We start from the raw sequence: 19281 nt of genomic DNA on the forward strand, positions 1-19281 counted from the left end.
CCTCTAGAGCAGCGGCCAGGAAAGCAGGCACAAAGCAAGATGGCGTCGGAAGGAGGCAGTTTAATATGGGGCCCTGACCAACAAGAGTTCCTGCGGCGTTGCGTGGAAGAACTTAAAAAGGAGGTGAAGAAAGAGCTGTTGGCCCCGATATTACAGGCGATTGAAGGGCTAAAGGAGGAGCAAAAGACCCAGGAGCAGGAGCTTCGGGTCGTGAAGGCAAAGGCTGCTGAGAATGAGGACGAAATACAGGGCCTGGTGGTGAAGACAGAGATGCACGAGGCACAACACAAAAGGTGTGTGGAAAGGCTGGAGGTGCTGGAGAATAATGCGAGGAGGAAGAATTTAAGGATTCTTGGTCTTCCCGAAGGTGCAGAAGGGGCGGACGTCGGGGCATACGTGAGCATGATGCTGCACTCGTTAATGGGATCGGAGGCCCCGACGGGCCCGTTGGAGGTGGAGGGAGCCTATCGAGTTATGGCGCGAAGACCGAGGGCTGGAGAAATTCCTCGAGCCATAGTGGTGAGATTTCTCCGATATAAGGACAGAGAGATGGTCCTCAGATGGGCAAAGAAAACTCGGAGCAGGAGGTGGGAGAACGCGGTGATCCGCGTCTACCAAGATTGGAGTGCGGAGGTGGCGAGAAGGTGGGCAAGCTTTAATCGGGCCAAGGCGGTGCTGCACAAAAGGAAGGTTAAATTTGGAATGCTGCAGCCGGCAAGACTGTGGGTCACACATCAAGGGAAACACCACAACTTTGAAACGGCAGAAGAGGCGTGGACATTTATTGTCGAGGAGAAACTGGAATAAGCGGGCTAGAAAAAGAATGTTTGGGACAAAGTGGTGGGGTGATTATGTGGGATGAAGGGGGGAAAAAGGGGGAAGAGATGATTTCCCAAGTTGTTAATCCTGCGACCCTGTAACTTTTCCCTCTTCCCCATGTCGTGGGGGAGGGGGGGGAGGGAGGATGAGGAGTTGGGGAGGGAGGATGAGGAGCTGGGGGCACCGGCCATTGGGGGCGGGGCCAAATGGGAAGTGCGGGCTTTGTTCCCGCGCTATGGTAATCATGGCGGGAACAGGGAAGCAGGAAGGAGGGGGCCTCGCACAGTGGGTGCCGAGGTCACGGAGGGAAGCCGAGGTCGGCCAGAGTTTGCTGACTTCTGGGAGCAACATGGGGGGTGCAATTACGCTAGTGAGGGATCTAGCGGGGGGGGGGGTAACTGGGTTGCTGCTGCTGGGGAGAAGGGGGAGCTGGTATGGGGTGGGGTGGTCGGGGCGGGTGGGCGCCGTTGGGGGGAGATACGGCTACGTGGGAACCGGGTGAGGAGCTGGATTGAAAAAGGAGATGGCTAGTGGTCAAAGGGGGAGGGGGTAAAGAGCCCCCCAACCCGGCTGATCACGTGGAATGTGAGAGGGCTGAACGGGCCGATAAAGAGGGCACGGGTACTCGCACACCTAAAGAAACTTAAGGCAGATGTGGTTATGCTGCAGGAGACTCATCTGAAACTGATAGACCAGGTCAGACTACGCAAAGGATGGGTGGGACAGGTGTTTCATTCGGGGCTAGATGCAAAAAACAGGGAGGTGGCTATATTAGTGGGGAAGCGGGTAATGTTTGAGGCAAAGACCATAGTGGCGGATAGTGGGGGCAGATACGTGATGGTGAGTGGCAAATTGCAAGGGGAGGCGGTGGTCTTAGTGAACGTATATGCCCCGAACTGGGATGATGCCAACTTTATGAGGCGTATGTTAGGACGTATCCCGGACCTAGAGGTGGGGAAGTTGGTAATGGGTGGAGATTTTAATACGGTGCTGGACCCAGGGCTGGACAGATCGAGGTCCAGGACCGGAAGGAGGCCGGCTGCAGCTAGGGTGCTCAAGGACTTTATGGAGCAGATGGGAGGAGTAGACCCCTGGAGATTTAGTAGACCTAGGAGTAAGGAGTTTTCGTTTTTCTCCTATGTCCACAAAGTTTATTCACGGATAGACTTTTTTGTTTTGGGAAGGGCACTGATCCCGAAGGTGACGGGGACGGAGTACACGGCTATAGCTATCTCGGATCACGCTCCACATTGGGTGGACCTGGAGATAAGGGAGGAAAAAGAACAGCATCCACCCTGGAGAATGGACATGGGATTCTTGGCAGACGAGGGTGTATGTTTAAGGGTGAGGGGGTGTATTGAAAGGTACTTGGAACTCAATGATAATGGGGAGGTTCAGGTGGGAATGGTCTGGGAGGCGCTGAAGGCAGTGGTTAGAGGGGAGCTGATATCTATTAGGGCACATAAAGGAAAGCAGGAGGGTAGGGAAAGGGAGCGGTTGTTGAAAGAACTTCTGAGGGTGGACAGACAATATGCGGAGGCACCGGAGGAGGGACTGTACAGGGAAAGGCAAAGGCTACATGTAGAATTTGACTTGTTGACTACGGGTAATGCAGAGGCACAATGGAGGAAGGCACAGGGTGTACAGTACGAATATGGGGAGAAGGCGAGCAGGTTGCTGGCCCACCAACTGAGGAAAAGGGGAGCAGCGAGGGAGATAGGGGGGGGTGAGAGATGAGGAGGGAGAGATGGAGCGGGGAGCGGAGAGAGTGAATGGAGTGTTCAAGGCATTTTATGAAAGATTATATGAAGCTCAGCCCCCGGATGGGAAGGAGAAAATGATGTGCTTTCTGGATCAGCTGGAATTTCCAAAGGTGGAGGAGCAGGAGAGGGCAGGACTGGGAGCACAGATTGAGACGGAGGAAGTAGTGAAAGGGATTGGGAGCATGCAGGCGGGGAAGGCCCCGGGACCAGACGGATTCCCTGTGGAATTCTATAGGAAATATATGGACTTGCTGGCCCCGCTACTGATGAGAACCTTTAATGAGGCTAGGGAAAGGGGGCAGCTGCCCCCGACTATGTCAGAGGCAACGATATCGCTCCTCCTAAAGAAGGAAAAAGACCCGCTGCAATGCGGGTCCTATAGGCCCATTTCCCTCCTTAATGTGGACGCTAAGATTCTGCCCAAGGTAATGGCAACGAGGATAGAGGATTGTGTCCCGGGGGTGGTTCATGAGGACCAAACTGGGTTTGTGAAGGGGAGACAGCTGAATACAAATATACGGAGGCTGCTAGGGGTAATGATGATGCCCCCACCAGAGGGGGAAGCGGAGATAGTGGTGGCGATGGATGCTGAGAAAGCATTTGATAGAGTGGAGTGGGATTATTTGTGGGAGGTGCTGAGGAGATTTGGCTTTGGAGATGGGTATATCAGATGGGTACAGTTGCTGTATAGGGCCCCGATGGCGAGCGTGGTCACGAATGGACGGGGGTCTGATTATTTTCGGCTCCATAGAGGGACGAGGCAGGGATGTCCTCTGTCCCCGTTATTGTTTGCACTGGCGATTGAGCCCTGGCCATAGCATTGAGGGGTTCCAGGAAGTGGAGGGGAGTACTCAGGGGAGGAGAAGAACACCGGGTATCTCTGTATGCGGATGATTTGTTGTTATATGTGGCGGACCCGGCGGAGGGGATGCCAGAGATAATGCGGATACTTGGGGAGTTTGGGGATTTTTCAGGGTATAAATTGAACATGGGGAAAAGTGAGTTGTTTGTGGTGCATCCAGGGGAGCAGAGCAGAGAAATAGAGGATTTACCGTTGAGGAAGGTAACAAGGGACTTCCGGTACTTGGGGATCCAGATAGCCAAGAATTGGGGTACATTACAGATGCTTAATTTAACGCAGTTGGTGGAACAGATGGAGGAGGACTTTAAGAGATGGGACATGGTGTCCCTGTCACTGGCAGGTAGGGTGCAGGCGGTTAAAATGGTGGTCCTCCTGAGATTCCTTTTTGTGTTTCAGTGCCTCCCGGTGGTGGTCACGAAGGCTTTTTTCAAAAGAATCGAGAAGAGTATTATGAGTTTTGTGTGGGCCGGGAAGACCCCGAGAGTGAGGAGGGGGTTTTTGCAGCGTAGTAGGGACAGGGGGGGGCTGGCACTACCGAGCCTAAGTGAGTACTACTGGGCCGCCAATATTTCAATGGTGTGTAAGTGGATGGGAGAAGGGGAGGGAGCGGCGTGGAAGAGATTGGAGAGGGCGTCCTGCAGGGGGACTAGCCTACAAGCAATGGTGACGGAACCGTTGCCGTTCTCACCGAAGAAATACACCACAAGCCCGGTGGTGGTGGCTACATTGAAAATTTGGGGGCAGTGGAGACGGCATAGGGGAAAGACAGGAGCTTCGGTGCGGTCCCCGATAAGAAATAACCATAGGTTTGTTCCGGGGAGAATGGATGGGGGATTTGGAGCATGGCAAAGAGCAGGGGTAGCACAATTGAGAGATCTGTTCGTGAATGGGACGTTTGCGAGTCTGGGAGCGCTGACGGAAAAATATGGGTTGCCCCAAGGGAATGCATTTCGGTATATGCAACTGAGGGCTTTTGCGAGGCAACAGGTGAGGGAATTCCCGCAGCTCCCGACGCAGGAGGTGCAGGATAGAGTGATCTCAGAGACATGGGTGGGGGATGGTAAGGTGTCGGACATATATAGGGAAATGAGGGACGAGGGGGAGATCATGGTAGATGAGCTGAAAGGGAAATGGGAAGAAGAGCTGGGGGAGGAGATTGAGGAGGGGCTGTGGGCTGATGCCCTACGTAGGGTAAACTCGTTGTCCTCGTGTGCCAGGCTAAGCCTGATACAATTTAAGGTTTTTCACAGGGCGCATATGACTGGAGCACGGCTCAGTAAATTTTTTGTGGCAGAGGATAGGTGTGGGAGATGCTCGAGAAGCCCAGCGAATCACACTCACATGTTCTGGTCATGCCCAGCACTACAGGGGTTCTGCGTGGGGGTGGCAAAGGTGCTTTCGAAGGTGGTGGGGGTCCAGGTCGAACCAAGCTGGTGGTAGGCTATATTCGGGGTTGCAGAAGAGCCGGGAGTGCAGGAGGCGAGAGAGGCCGATGTTTTGGCCTTTGCGTCCCTAGTAGCCCGGCGCAGGATATTGTTAATGTGGAAGGAAGCCAAGCCCCCGGGTGTGGAGACCTGGATAAACGACATGGCAGGGTTTATAAAGTTAGAACGGATTAAGTTCGTATTAAGGGGTTCGGCTCAAGGGTTCACCAGGCGGTGGCAACCGTTCGTCGACTACCTCACAGAAAGATAGAGGGAATGGAAAAGAAGAAGACAACAGCAGCAACCCAGGGGGGGGGGGGGGCGGAGAGGAACCGGACGGACTCTCAGGGATGCTATTGTATATGTATAGACATTTGTTATAGGCAAAGTATATTGGACTGTTGGATTGTATCTTTGGAGAGTATTTATTTTTGACAAGGCAGTTGCCATTTAGTTTTGTTTTTGTTTCTGTTTATATATTATTTATTTATTTGTTTAAAACTGGTCACTGTTATTTATATTACTTTATTGTTGTTTAAAAGAAACACTATGTACTGTTATGTTTGGCCAAAAAATCTTGAATAAAATATATATATTTTTAAAAATGAGAATTGCAGTACAGCAACTTAATATGTGTACGAATCTAACACTGTTTCAAGAAAAGTTGCATAAAAGCCCTCGTAATGAATAAACCGTTGTTCTACAAATACATCTAGTAATGAAAATGTTTTGCAGCCTCAACAGAAACATTCACAAAATGTAGCAAAGCCTTAGCAACAAGCAAGGTTAATGCAGAACACCTTGGGGGCGATTCTCCAATATTGGGCCCAAGAGTTCGCGCCATCATGAATGCCGTCGCAAACCGGGCCCGGTTACGTACGATTCTGCCCCCCATAGGAGCCAGCACGGCGCTCGAGCAGTTCACGCTGCTCCAGCCTCCTTTTGCGGTGCCAAATGGGCGCCACGCCAACCCACGCATGCGCAGTTGGGCCAGCTCAATCCTGCGCATGCGCAGTTGGGCCGCGCCATCCTGTGCATGCGCGGGGGACTTCTTTAGCGCGCCGCCCCCGACTAAAGATGGAGTCGGTGTTCAGGGGCCGGCCGCGCCAGAAAGTAGGCCCAGGGAGGGATTTGAAGAGGAGGCAAACCCATCCACCCACTCCAGGTTCAGTCCTGGATGTGATTAACAGCAGGAATAACAGCAGAATCCAACCCGTCATCACTTGTGAACCCTTTGGTGTCTCAGCATGTTGGACGACTGAGTGAATCCCTCCCCACAGTGAGAGCAGGTGAATGGCTTCTTTCCAGTGTGAACTCGCTGGTGTCTCCGTGAAGGAATCTATAATTTATGGGATCTTAACCTGTCGAACTACGCCAAGTTTGGGGGAAGCTTAGTTGATGAATCAAGTCCTGGCGCAATACGACAAGTTATAAGATTTGTACTATTTGTAGACTGTGTTAAGTTGTTCGATTCCTTGTATTATTCGACTGTGTATAGTTGAAGGAATTTATATCATCTCTGCTATTCGGTTATCAGTAGCACTTTGCGAATACTGGAACTCAGCAGAAATTTGCAGTATAAACTCCTCAGGTGCCAAAAAGAATTGTTTTATTTGTAGTCGCTTAATTACAATTTGAAAGTCATTTAAAAGGCAATTCGTAGACAATTCGAAGCTTTCAGAGAATTACAGACATTATCTTTCTTTGCTTAGGCAGACAGCTCGAAAGTAACTTTTAAAAGGTCAAAGTCTGGCAATGAAACATGAAGAGAGGGAGAAAGCTAATCTTCAGCAAAACTCAAAGTCAAAAGTGGACTAACATCACTGACACAGACTGTTAAACTGACAACCCCCAAAAGACATCTCTAAAATGGAGACTATAAAGGACAAAACTGACTAAACTAAACACTAAAACCAAACCTACAAAGACAATACTCACAAAGACAACAAAACCCAAAATGGCGGGGAGAAACGTTTTAGTTATACACTTTCATATCTGTCTTAAGTCATCTAATTACACCCCAATATAATCCTAATTGGTTTGGGTTAGACTCAAACACATTTGGTTTGATGGCAAGCCGTCCATCTTCAATGTGCAACATCAGCTTTTCTGACCCAGCTGTTATCTGCATTGTGAACAATGTTGCTGTGTATTCAGTCCCTGTCCTTGACAATTAGCACAAGCAATGTCAAATTATCTTGCTGTTTTAATGTCACACTGTCTTTGAAAATATGCATTTGCCAGAACAACGGACTTCAGTAAAAATGAATTATGCTGTATAAATGGGTATTAAAAACTGGGGCTCAACATTTATGCTTAAACAGCTATCTTTTACCTATACTAGTTGTATTTGAAATACTTGGCTTCTACACTCCGCAATGTGGATGATGTTTGAAACCACTTTGTGCAGTGAGAGCAGCTGAACAGTTTCTCCTTAGTGTGAATGCGCTGGTGGGACATCAGTACCCTAGAGCTTGTAATCCCACTCCCATAGTCAGAGCATTTCAAGGATCTCTCATTGCTGTGAGTGACATTGTGGCTCAGCAAGTGATGACCGAGTGAATCTTTTCCCAGTCGGAGAGGTGAACGGGCTCTCCCCGGTGTGACCTCGCTCGTGTTTCATCAGGTTGGATGAGGATCTAAAGCTCTTTGTGCAGTGAGAGCAGCTGAACGGTCTCTCCTCAGTGTGAACGCGCTGGTGGGACATCAGTAGCTGTGAGCTTTTGAAACCATTCCTGCAGTCAGAGCATTTAAAGGGCCTGCTCTTGGTGTGAGTGACATTGTGTTTCAGCAGGCTGGATAATTGAGTGAATCCCATATCACACACAGTGCAGATGAACGGCCTCTCCCCAGTGTGAACTCGCTGGTGTGTCTGCAGGCTGGATATCCGAGTGAATCCCTTCCCACAGTCAGAGCAGGTGAATGGTCTCTCTCCAGTGTGAACTCGTTCGTGTCTCCGCAGGCTGCCAATTTGCGTGAATTCCTTTTCACACTGAGAGCAGGTGAATGGCCTCTCCCCGGTGTGAACTCGTTTGTGTATCCGCAGGCTGCCAATGTCAGTGAATCCCTTTTCACACTGAGAGCAGGTGAATGGCCTCTCCCCAGTGTGAACTCGTTCGTGTCTCTGCAGGTTGCCAATTTGCGTGAATTCCTTTTCACACTGAGAGCAGGTGAATGGCCTCTCTCCAGTGTGAACTCGTTCGTGTCTCCGCAGGCTGCCAATGTCAGTGAATCCCTTTTCACACTGAGAGCAGGTGAAAGGCTTCTCTCCAGTGTGAACTCGCTTGTGTCCCTGCAGGCTGGATAACCGAGTGAATCCCTTCCCACAGTCAGAGCAGGTGAACGGCCTCTCTCCAGTGTGAACTCGTTCATGTCTCCGCAGGATGCCAATGTCAGTGAATCCCTTTTCACACTGAGAGCAGGTGAATGGCCTCTCCCCGGTGTGAACTCGTTCGTGTCTCCGCAGGCTGCCAATGTCAGTGAATCCCTTTTCACACTGAGAGCAGGTGAAAGGCCTCTCTCCAGTGTGAACTCGCTGGTGTCCCTGCAGGCTGGATAACTGAGTGAATCCCTTCCCACAGTCAGAGCAGGTGAACGGCCTCTCCCCAGTGTGAACTTGTTTATGTCTCCGCAGGTTGCCAATGTCAGTGAATCCCTTTTCACACTGAGAGCAGGTGAACGGCCTCTCCCCAGTATGAACTCGTTCATGTCTCCGCAGGTTGCCAATGTCAGTGAATCCCTTTTCACACTGAGAGCAGGTGAAAGGCCTTTCTCCAGTGTGAACTCGCTGGTGTCCCTGCAGGCTGGATAACTGAGTGAATCCCTTCCCACAGTCAGAGCAGGTGAACGGCCTCTCCCCAGTGTGAACTCGTTCGTGTCTCCGCAGGCTGCCAATATCAGTGAATCCCTTTTCACACTGAGAGCAGGTGAACGGCCTCTCCCCAGTGTGAACTCGTTCATGTCTCCGCAGGTTGCCAATGTCAGTGAATCCCTTTTCACACTGAATGCAGGTGAAAGGCCTCTCTCCAGTGTGAACTCGCTGGTGTCCCTGCAGGCTGGATAACTGAGTGAATCCCTTCCCACAGTCAGAGCAGGTGAACGGCCTCTCCCCAGTGTGAACTCGTTTGTGTCTCCGCAGGCTGCTAATGTCAGTGAATCCCTTTTCACACTGAGAGCAGGTGAACGGCCTCTCTCCAGTGTGACTGCGTTGATGCCTGTCCAGCTCGCACGGGGCTCTGAATCCCTTCCCACAATCCTCACATTTCCATGGTTTCCCCATGGTCCGGATCATTTTGCGTCTCATCACGTTGGACGATCAGTTGAAGCCTCGTCCACACACAGAACACCTATACAGTCTCTCCCTGCTCTGAATGGTGAAGTATTTTTACAGGCTGTGTCACTGGTTAATGCTCTTTCCACAGTCAGTGCTCTGTAACAGTCTCACACGGGTGTGCGTGTGTGTTTCAGTGCTTTTCCAGACACACTGATGTTTAAAATCTCTTGAAACAGACAGAATAGACAAACATTTCTCCTTCTAGATTCAAAGGCCGATGATCCCAAGAATTGAGTGACTCAGTCAGTTCTTGATGTGATATTTAGTTTGAGATATCGGCCTCAAACTCCTCTTGTTCGAACTTCCTGCAAACAGATTTTACAATAGTAATCATTGTCAGTACAGGATAGAAATTCAAACAGACAATTCTAGTTTCTATCGAACATTCTTTTCTCTCTCTTTCCCTGAAATGCTCTAAATCTCAATCTCACACACTCTCCCTCCATTCTCACTCTGCTGTATCTAATATTCACCCTCCCAATTCTCCTGAAGGTGCTGATTCAGGCTGATTGACAGATCCAAGCTCACTGATTCCTGTCCTGGACACAGAGACCTGAAAATCGTCATGCCGGCTGCCAGACAGATATATGTCGATATTACTGGATGAAAAATGTGTGTAATAAACAGACTGTATTCACTTACTTTCCCTCCCAATTTTCCTGAAGGTGCTGATCAACAAATCGAAACACACTAAAACCTGTACAAGAGTAGAGAATCTCCATACAAGTACATTTACTGATTAGAGATAGGGAAATTCGGAGGAAGAATTTTATTCAGTCATGGAGTGGTCATGACAGGGAACTCACTTTCCACAAGGATTGTGTAAGTCGAGATGATCAATAATTTAAAATAAAATAGGATAGTTACTTGAAGAAAATAAACTTACAGGTGAACAGGGATATCGAGGGGGAATGGGACTGACTGGATTGCTGTACAGAGAGTCAGCATTGACTTGAGTTCCCAAATGGATTCTGTCAGTGCTGCAATGACTATAACTGGAAATATATAATGTAGGTACAGTACTATTTACAAAAGTAGAAATAATACCTGTATTGTATTACAGAACCATCAATAATAGCTACAATACATACCATATAACAACACTCGACATATCTCTGTCCAATATTAAATTTTTAAAAATTAATTTACGGGATGTGGACAATGCTGGTCAGGCCAGCATTTATTGCCCATCCCCAGTTGCCCTTCCGAAGTAGCGGTGAGCTGCCTTCTTGAACTGCTGCAGTCCTTGAGGTGTAGGTACATCCCCTGTGCTGTTTTTTTTTCCATTTGTTTTTTTATAAATTTAGGATACCCAATTAATTTTTTACAATTAAGGGGCAATTTAGTGTGGCGAATCTACCTACCCTGCACATCTTTGGGTTGTGGGGGCGAAACGCAAGCAAACACGGGGAGAGTGTGCCAACTCCACGCGGACAGTGACCCAGAGCCGAGATTGAGCCTGGGACCTCGGAGCCGTGAAGCAGCAGCGCTAACCACTGCTCCACCATGCTGCCCTACATCCCCTGTGCTGTTAGGGAGGGAATTCCAGGATGTTGCCCCAGGGGCAGTGAAGGAATGGCAATATATTTCCAAGTCAAGGTGGTGAGTAACTTGTAGGAGAACTTCCAGGTGGTGGGCTTCCCAGGTTTCTGCTGCTCTTGTCCTTCTAGATGGTAGTGGTTGTGTGTTTGGAAGGTGCTGTCTGAGGAATCTTTATGAGTTACTGCAGTGTATCCTGTAAATGGTATACACGACTGCTACTGTTTGTCGGTGGTGGAAGGTTTGAATGTTTGTGGAAGGCGATGCAATCGATCAGGCTGCTTTGTCTGGATAGAGTCCGGCTTCTTGCGTGTTGTTGGAGCTGCACTCATCCAGCAAAGTGGAGTGTATTCCATTACACTCCTGACTTGTGCTTGTAGATGTCTGGTAGACAGGCTTTGGGGCATCAGGAGGCATGTTACTCGCCGTAGGATTCCCAGCCCTTGATCTGCCTTGGTAGCTACAGTATTAATATGCCTAGTCCAGTCCAGTTTCTGATCAATGGTAACCCCCAGGATGTTGGTTGAACCAAGGCTGTAATGAGGTCAGCAGCTGAGAGACCCTGGCAGAACACAAACTGAGCGAGCTGGAGCAGGTTATTGCAGAATAAGTGCCACTTAATAGGACTTTGATGACTCCTTCCATTACTTTGCTGATGGTGGAGAGTGTTCCGACAGGGAAGTAATTGGCTGAGTTGATTTAGCCTGTCTACTGACCCCTTAAATGTCAGTCATCTCCTGGGGAAACCAGCCCTTTAATTGTGAACATTGGGAAAGAGACCATCCTTTTAGCCAGACAAATAAATGTGTCAAGCTGAGGGAGCAAAGGATGTCAATGTCTTTATGAGAGAGAGAGAGAGAGAGACCTGGGCCAAGCTTTGCAGAGTCTGCACCCTCCCTGGATTCACTTCCTTTCCCTTCAGTTGCTGCAAGTGACCAATTGAAGGTCAGAATGAGAAAAGAAATGGAAAGGGTGAGAAAATAAAGTGTTTTACTCACAGATGTTGGAGACAGGAGTCTGTGTGCAGCTCAAGCTCATTCAGGGTTGGGGGAACAACAGCTTTGCTCGGCACAAACCTCCATGTGCAACTTTCGCATCGAGACAATGGGGGAGCTTTGATTGGCGGAGGGGCAGAGTCTTTCCGGTCCTCCAAGTCTTCCCATTGGTCAACACCCGAGAGGTAAGGTCAGGGGAAGTGAGCTCTCCGACGCATGCGCATCATTCCCTCTCCCTGAGACATGCGCAGTCCCGGGTCAAGGAAGGGGCGATCACCGACGGCCGGAACTATCAGCCGGTTGCTGGAAACCGTCTCGAGGATGTGTTGGGGGAGACGGAACAGAGGGTGGGGGCGGCGCTCGCGTGTCCGCGCGCCGGCGTGTGCGCACTAATGCAGTGACGTCACCGCGGAGCGAATGGATTCCTATTGGCTGATTTAGAGGATGAATTCCTTTGTGATGTCACAATGTGGAGGTGAAACAATGGGTTTCAGACTAAAACTTCCTCCTCTGGGCAACATCTGGGAGCAAATCAATGCCCCCCCCTTTCAGAAGTTCATACGATATAAGAACAGAATTAGGCCATTTGGCCCATCGAGTCTGCTCCGCCATTTGGTCATCGCTGATCTCATCCTGGCCTTATCTCCACCGTCCTGAGAGTTCTTCAGAACCCTTCAACCCAATTAAAAATCTGTCTAACTTCTCCCTAAATTTACCCACTGTCCCAGCTCCACCGCACTCTGGGGTAGTGAATTCCACAGATTCACAGCCCTTGGGAGAAGCAGCTTCTCCTCAACACTGTTTTGAATAGGACAGCACTGTGGCCCAGTGGTTAGCACTGTGGCCCAGTGGTTAGCACTGCTGCCTACGGCGCTGAGGATCTGGGTTCGATCCCGGCCCTGGGTCAATGTCTGTGTGGAATTTGCACTTACTCCCTGTGTCTGCGTAGGTTTCACCCCCACAACCCAAAGATGTGCAGAGTAGGTGGATTGGTCACACTAAATTGCCCCTTAATTGAAAAAAAAATAATTGGGTATGCTTAAAAAAAAATTTTTTTTTAATTAAAGCTGTTTTGAATTTGCTACCGCTTACCGTAAGACTATTACCTCTCATTCGTTCTGGAATGCCCCACAAGAGGCAGCAGCCGCTCCAAGTCTACTTTATCTTTCCATTTCTTTCCTCATTCTGAGGGGACATTGGTGACTTGCAGCAGCTGAAGAGAAAGGAAGTGAATCCAGTCTGTATGTTCCACACATTTTGAGTTCAGTAACATAGACATATTTCTGTCTGGCAGTCTGCATGGAGATTTTAAGGCCTCTCCAAGACGGGGAGCAGGGATCTGTCAGTCAGCCTGAATCAGCACCTTTAGAGAATTAGGAGGATGCATATTACAGCAGAGTGAGAATGGAGGGAGAGTGTGTTGGATGGAAACTAGAATTGCCTGTTCTCAATTTCCATTTGTAAATTCCTTTTACAGGATATTAGATGAAGATTTGCAGAAAAAAACCTGACGCCACTTCAGGATTTGGAGGAGTCACTTGGTTTATCGGGTCCTGAATATCATCAAGAGAACCATCACTGCAAAATACACTTCTGGGGTTAAGGATTGCCAGTCAGGCAAAGGAACAGAATGGAAGTAAACACAGGAACGAAGAATCACATTGGGCTGGTTCCAGGAGAATTGAGTTACAACTTCAGCGACGTAACCATGGAGTGTGATTTTTGATTGTCTTAAAAGTAAAAGGGCTACATTCTATTTGTAGTTTAAGGGATACGTTCCCTATAAAAATAGTGCTTAGGCATTGTTGCTTCTAGTTTGTTGCAGTAAAGTCATAAAACCTGAAGTTTTTGTCTTATGACTCATTAATTTGTTCACTGGGTTTAGAATTTATCTTTTAAAATTCCTGATCTTTTCAGAGATCTTACACAGTTGGTTTTGAGTCACAAGTTTCAACTTCCCATTTAAGCCTCAGGCAACTTGCTGTCTCTCTCTTTAGTAATGGGAGATGAGGAAATGGCTGAGGAACTGAACAGGTTTTTTGGGTCGGCCTTCACAGTGGAAGACACAAATAACATGCCAGTGACTGATGGAAATGAGGCTATGACAGGTGAGGACCTTGAGAGGATTGTTATCACCAAGGAGATAGTGATGGGCAAGCTAATGGGGCTAAAGGTAGACAAGTCTCCTGGACCTGATGGAATGCATCCCAGAGTGCTAAAAGAGATGGCTAGGGAAATTGCAAATGCACTAGTGATAATTTACCAAAATTCACTAGACTCTGGGGTGGTCCCGGCAGATTGGAAATTAGCAAACGTGACACCACTGTTTAAAAAAGGAGGTAGGCAGAAAGCGGGTAATTATAGGCCAGTGAGCTTAACTTCGGTAGTAGGGAAGATGCTGAAATCTATCATCAAGGAAGAAATAGCGAGGCATCTGGATGGAAATTGTCCCATTGGACAGACGCAGCATGGGTTCATAAAGGGCAGGTCGTGCCTAACTAATTTAGTGGAATTTTTTGAGGACATTAACAGTGCGGTAGATAACGGGGAGCCAATGGATGTGGTATATCTGGATTTCCAGAAAGCCTTTGACAAGGTGCCACACAAAAGGTTGTTGCATAAGATAAAGATGCATGGCATTAAGGGGAAAGTAGTAGCATGGATAGAGGATTGGTTAATTAATAGAAAGCAAAGAATGGGGATTAATGGGTGTTTCTCTGGTTGGCAATCAGTAGCTAGTGGTGTCTCTCAGGGATCAATGTTGGGCCCACAACTGTTCACAATTTACAGAGATGATTTGGAGTTGGGGACCAAGGGCAATATGTCCAAGTTTGCAGACGACACTAAGATAAGTGGTAAAGCAAAAAGTGCAGAGGATACTGGAAGTCTGCAGAGGGAATTGGATAGGCTAAGTGAATGGGCTAGGGTCTGGCAGATGCAATACAATGTTGACAAATGTGAGGTTATCCATTTTGTTAGGAATAACAGCAAAAGGGATTATTATTTAAATGATAAAATATTATAACATGCTGCTGTGCAGAGAGACCTGGGTGTGCTAGTGCATGAGTCGCAAAAAGTTGGTTTTCAGGTGCAACAGGTGATTAAGAAGGCAAATGGAATTTTGTCCTTCATTGCTAGAGGGATGGAGTTTAAGACTAGGGAGGTTCTGCTGCAATTGTATAAGGTGTTAGTGAGGCCACACCTGGAGTATTGTGTTCAGTTTTGGTCTCCTTACTTGAGAAAGGACGTACTGGCACTGGAGGGTGTGCAGAGGAGATTCACTAGGTTAAGCCCAGAGCTGAAGGGGTTGGATTACGAGGAGTGGTTGAGTAGACTGGGACTTTACTCGTTGGAATTTAGAAGGATGAGGGGGGGATCTTATAGAAACATATAAGATTATGAAGGGAATAGATAGGATAGATGCGGGCAGGTTGTTTCCACTGGCGGGTGAAAGCAGAACTAGGGGGCATAGCCTCAAAATACGGGGAAGTAGATTTAGGACTGAGTTTAGGAGGAACTTCTTCACCCAAAGGGTTGTGAATCTATGGAATTCCTTGCCCAGTGAAGCAGTAGAGGCTCCTTCATGAAATGTTTTTAAGATAAAGATAGATAGTTTTTTGAAGAATAAAGGGATTAAGGGTTATGGTGTTTGGGCCGGAAAGTGGAGCTGAGTCCACAAAAGATCAGCCATGATCTCATTGAATGGTGGAGCAGGCTCGAGGGGCCAGATGGCGTACTCCTGCTCCTAGTTCTTATTATGTTCTTGCTCATGTCAATAACAGCCCAGTAACAGAGCTGAAGGCTGGAGATGCTGTGACCCCTTGTCAGAGCTGGAATCAGTTGAAAGAAGAACCATAGTTTCTGGTTGAGCTTTGCGTTAGCTGTCCAAGCAGGCTGACCATATATAAATAGCTAACCAGGTATTATGTTGTGATGAGGGTTTAGAAACAGACCCTGGATAGACGAGTTCACTGAAGCTGTGGGCTTGTCATCTGTACAATGAAACAGGGCATCAAACAGCCACAGGCACCTGTAATATTGGATACTGGGTTTAATCCTGTTCTGTATTAAACAGACCTATTTGAATCTGGGTGATTGTGATATAGTTAATCTGACCCTTTGTTCATTAAATTCCAAAAGTGAATAACATTGATTCAAGTACAGTGACTACCTTGTCAATCTGTCAATAAAGTGGTGTCGGTTCATGCAGATCTGTGTCTGAACTCAATTCCATTACATATTTTTGTTACTGACTAGACTGTCTCTCTCTTCTCTCCTCTCTCTCTCCTGCCTCTCCCAGACTCTGGTTCTCCTCTCTCTCTCTGGTGCCTCTCACCCCCTCTGCTTCCTCTCTCTCCCTCTGTCTCTCTCAGCTGCCTCTCACTCTCTCTCTTCAGTGCTTAGGAAGGCAGGTGGGATAGTTTCCTTTGGTAGCCGAGGGTTGAGATTATGAGAACAGGGAGATTGTGCTGGAACTGCATCAAACACCAGTTAGACCACAGCCATATTACATGAAGAATGTGATCATCCGAGAGAGACTGCAGAGGAGATTTATTTATTTAAATTTAGTGTGCCCAATTAATTCTTTCCAATTAAGAGGTAATTTATTGTGGCCAATCGACCTGCCCTGCACAACTTTGTGTTGTGGGGGCAAAACCCACGCAAACACAGGGAGAATGTGCAAACTCCACACGGACAGTGACCCGGGGCCGGGATTCGAACCTGGGACCTCATGCTGCCCGTTGCAGAGAAGATTTATGATTATGTTACCAGGGATGGACAATTTTAACTATGAGGAAAGTTTGGATCTCCCCAGTGTGAATTCGCCGGTCTACAGTGAGTTGCTGAATCTAGTCCCACAGTGAGAGCACCTGAACTGTCTCTCATCAGTGTGAACAAGCTGATGGGACATCAGTTCCCCGGACGTTTTATAGAATTTCCCACAGTTTAAACATTTGAAAGGTCTGTCTTTAATAATAATCATCTCTATTGTCACAAGTAAGCTCACATTAACATTGCAATGAAGTGAAAAGCCCCGAGTTGCCACATTCTGCCGTCTGTTCGGGTACACGGAGGGAGAATTCAGAATGTCCAAATTACCCAACAGCACGTTAGATAAACTCGGTCAGTTCTCACTGGAACAACAGAGGTTGAGAGGCGAGCTGATAGAGGTCTACAAGATTATGAGTGGTATGGACAGAGTGGATAGTCAGATGCTCTTTCCTAGGGTAGGAGAGTCAAGTACTAGGGGACATAGGTTTAAAGTGCGCGGGGAAAAGTTCAGAACAGATGTGCGAAGCAGGTTTTTTATACAGGATGGGAAATATATGGAACGTGCTGCCTGGGGAGGTGGTGGGAGCAGGTACGGTAGCGCCATTTAAGGGACAACTAAATAAATATATGAATAGGGTGGGAATGTAAGGATATGGACTCCATAAGCGCAGACAGTTTTAGTTTAGGCAGGTACCATATCGACGCAGGCTTGGAGGGCCAAAGGGCCTGTTCCTGTGCTGTATTGTTCTGTTTTTTTTTAAATTTAGAGTACCCAATTCACCTTTTCCAATTAAGGGACAATTTAGCATGTTCAATCCACCTACCCTGCACATCTTTTGGGTTGTGGGGGTGACACCCACGCAAACAAGGGGAGAATGTGCAAACTCCACACGGACAGTGACCCAGAGCTGGGATTGAACCTGGGACCTCGGTGCCGTGAGACTGCAGTGCTACCACTGCGCCACCGTGCTGCTCTTGTATTGTTCTATGTTCACCTCTTTCGGGACTCGTGGGAGGAAATCGGAGCACCCGGAGGAAACCCACGCAGACACGGGGAGAACGTGCAGACTCCGCACAGACACCCAAGCCACAAATCGAACCTGGGACCCTGGCGCTATGAAGCAACAGTGCTAACCACTGTGCTACTGTATCACCCCAATATGATCCCACTAGTATTTCAGCAAGGTGGATGAATCCCTTCCCACAATCAGATGAATGGCCTCTCCCCAGTGTGAATTCGCTGGTGGACAGTGAGTTTAGATGATCGCCTGAACCCAGCCCCGCAGTGAGAGCACCTGAACGGTCTCTCATCAGTGTGAATATATTGGTGGGACATCAGCTCCCAGGAGCCTTCATAACATTTCACATAGTCTGGGCATTTAAAAGGTCTCTCATCAGTGTGAACATGTTGATGGTACATCTGTTTTCCAGAGCTTTTAAAGCACTTCCCACAGTGCAGACATTTAAAAGGTATTTTGTCAGTGTGAACTCGCTGGTGTCTCAGTAGGGTGGATATATGAGTGAATCCCTTCCAACACTCAGTGCAGGCAAATGGTCTCTCCCCGGTGTGAACTCGCTGCTGTTTCAGTCACTTGGATGAATCAGTCAATCCTTTTCCACACACACAGCAGGTGAACAACTTCTCTCCAATGTGAACCCGCTGTTGTGTCAGCAAGTTTGATGACCAAGTAGATCTCTTCCCACACACGGAGCAGATGAATGGTCTCTCCCCAGTGTGAGTGTGTCGATGAGTTTCCAGCTCAGACGGGAAACCAAATGCCGCCTCACAATCCCCACATTTCCACGGTTTTGTGCCAGTGTGAATGCGCTTGTGTCTTGACAGGCCAGAAGATTGGCTGAAACCTCGTCCACACACACAACACACATATGGTTTCTCTCCACTGTGAACAGTGTTTTTTCCTTCCATGTGAATCGATGGAATTCCCTGCCCAGTGAAGCAGTTGAGGCTCCTTCATTAAATGTTTTCAAGATAAAGATAGATAGTTTTTTTAAGAACAAAGGAATAAAGGGTTATGGTGTTCTGGCGGGAAAGTGGAGCTGAGTCGACAATAGATCAGCCATGATCTCATTGAATGGCAGAGCAGGCTCAAAGGTCCAGATGGCCTACTCCTGCTCCTAGTTCTTATGTTCTTATATTATGTTCAAAACCTGCTAATATTCAGTAACGATAACTTAAGCGACTCCGTCAGATCCTGATGTGATGTTTCCCGAATGCAAACCTTCCCCTTCCAATATCCTGTGAAATCAGTTTAGACAGAAAGACCAGAAATCCAGAAAAACACAAAGGTGGGTTGTGAAATTGAGCTGAAATCTGGTCATTTGTGAGGCCGGCACTAGGAAAAGGTGACCTTGAAAACTGTCAGATGTTCACAAAAGAACAACTGATTCACTGATGTCATTCAGGGAAGGGAACCTTCCACAGATCTGGGCCAGAAAAGTTTCAGGCCTCTGTGGCGGGAGGAGAGTGAGAAAAGATTGAGAACAGAGGCGGAGAAGGAGAGGGAATTTATATTTCCAAAATCTGAGATTCAGGCTACTAGGCTAGAAGGGCTTGAGGTTCATAAGGAGGAGGTGTTAACAATTCTGGAAAGGGTGAAAATAGATAAGTCCCCTGGGCCAGATGGGATTTATCCTAGGATTCTTAGGGAAGCTAGGGAGGAGATTGCTGAGCCTTTGGCTTTGATCTTTAAGTCACCTTTGTCAACAGGAATAGTGCCAGAAGACTGGAGGATAGCAAATGTTGTCCCCTTGT

General features: G+C 48.0%; 2 protein-coding genes across 2 annotated transcripts in view; both read right to left on the reverse strand.

The window, feature by feature from the left end:
• LOC140422059 (uncharacterized) overlaps nt 1-19281 on the reverse strand; it is a 222637-nt gene that overhangs the window by 190769 nt on the left and 12587 nt on the right. The window lies entirely within an intron of this gene.
• Nucleotides 6461-11968, reverse strand: LOC140422042 (uncharacterized). Its single transcript, XM_072507020.1, has 2 exons — nt 11739-11968; nt 6461-9506 (listed from the first exon to the last, which is right to left on the reverse strand). Exon 2 carries the CDS (start codon nt 9169-9171, stop codon nt 7384-7386), a length of 1788 nt encoding a protein of 595 aa, XP_072363121.1. The 5' UTR covers nt 9172-9506; nt 11739-11968; the 3' UTR covers nt 6461-7383.

Source organism: Scyliorhinus torazame, chromosome 5 (assembly GCF_047496885.1).
Source record: "Scyliorhinus torazame isolate Kashiwa2021f chromosome 5, sScyTor2.1, whole genome shotgun sequence".
In the NCBI taxonomy this organism is placed as follows: domain Eukaryota; kingdom Metazoa; phylum Chordata; class Chondrichthyes; order Carcharhiniformes; family Scyliorhinidae; genus Scyliorhinus; species Scyliorhinus torazame.

Excerpts from the sequence above, each read along its gene's own strand:
- LOC140422042 (XM_072507020.1), bottom strand. The coding sequence starts at position 9,171 with ATGAGACGCAAAATGATCCGGACCATGGGGAAACCATGGAAATGTGAG.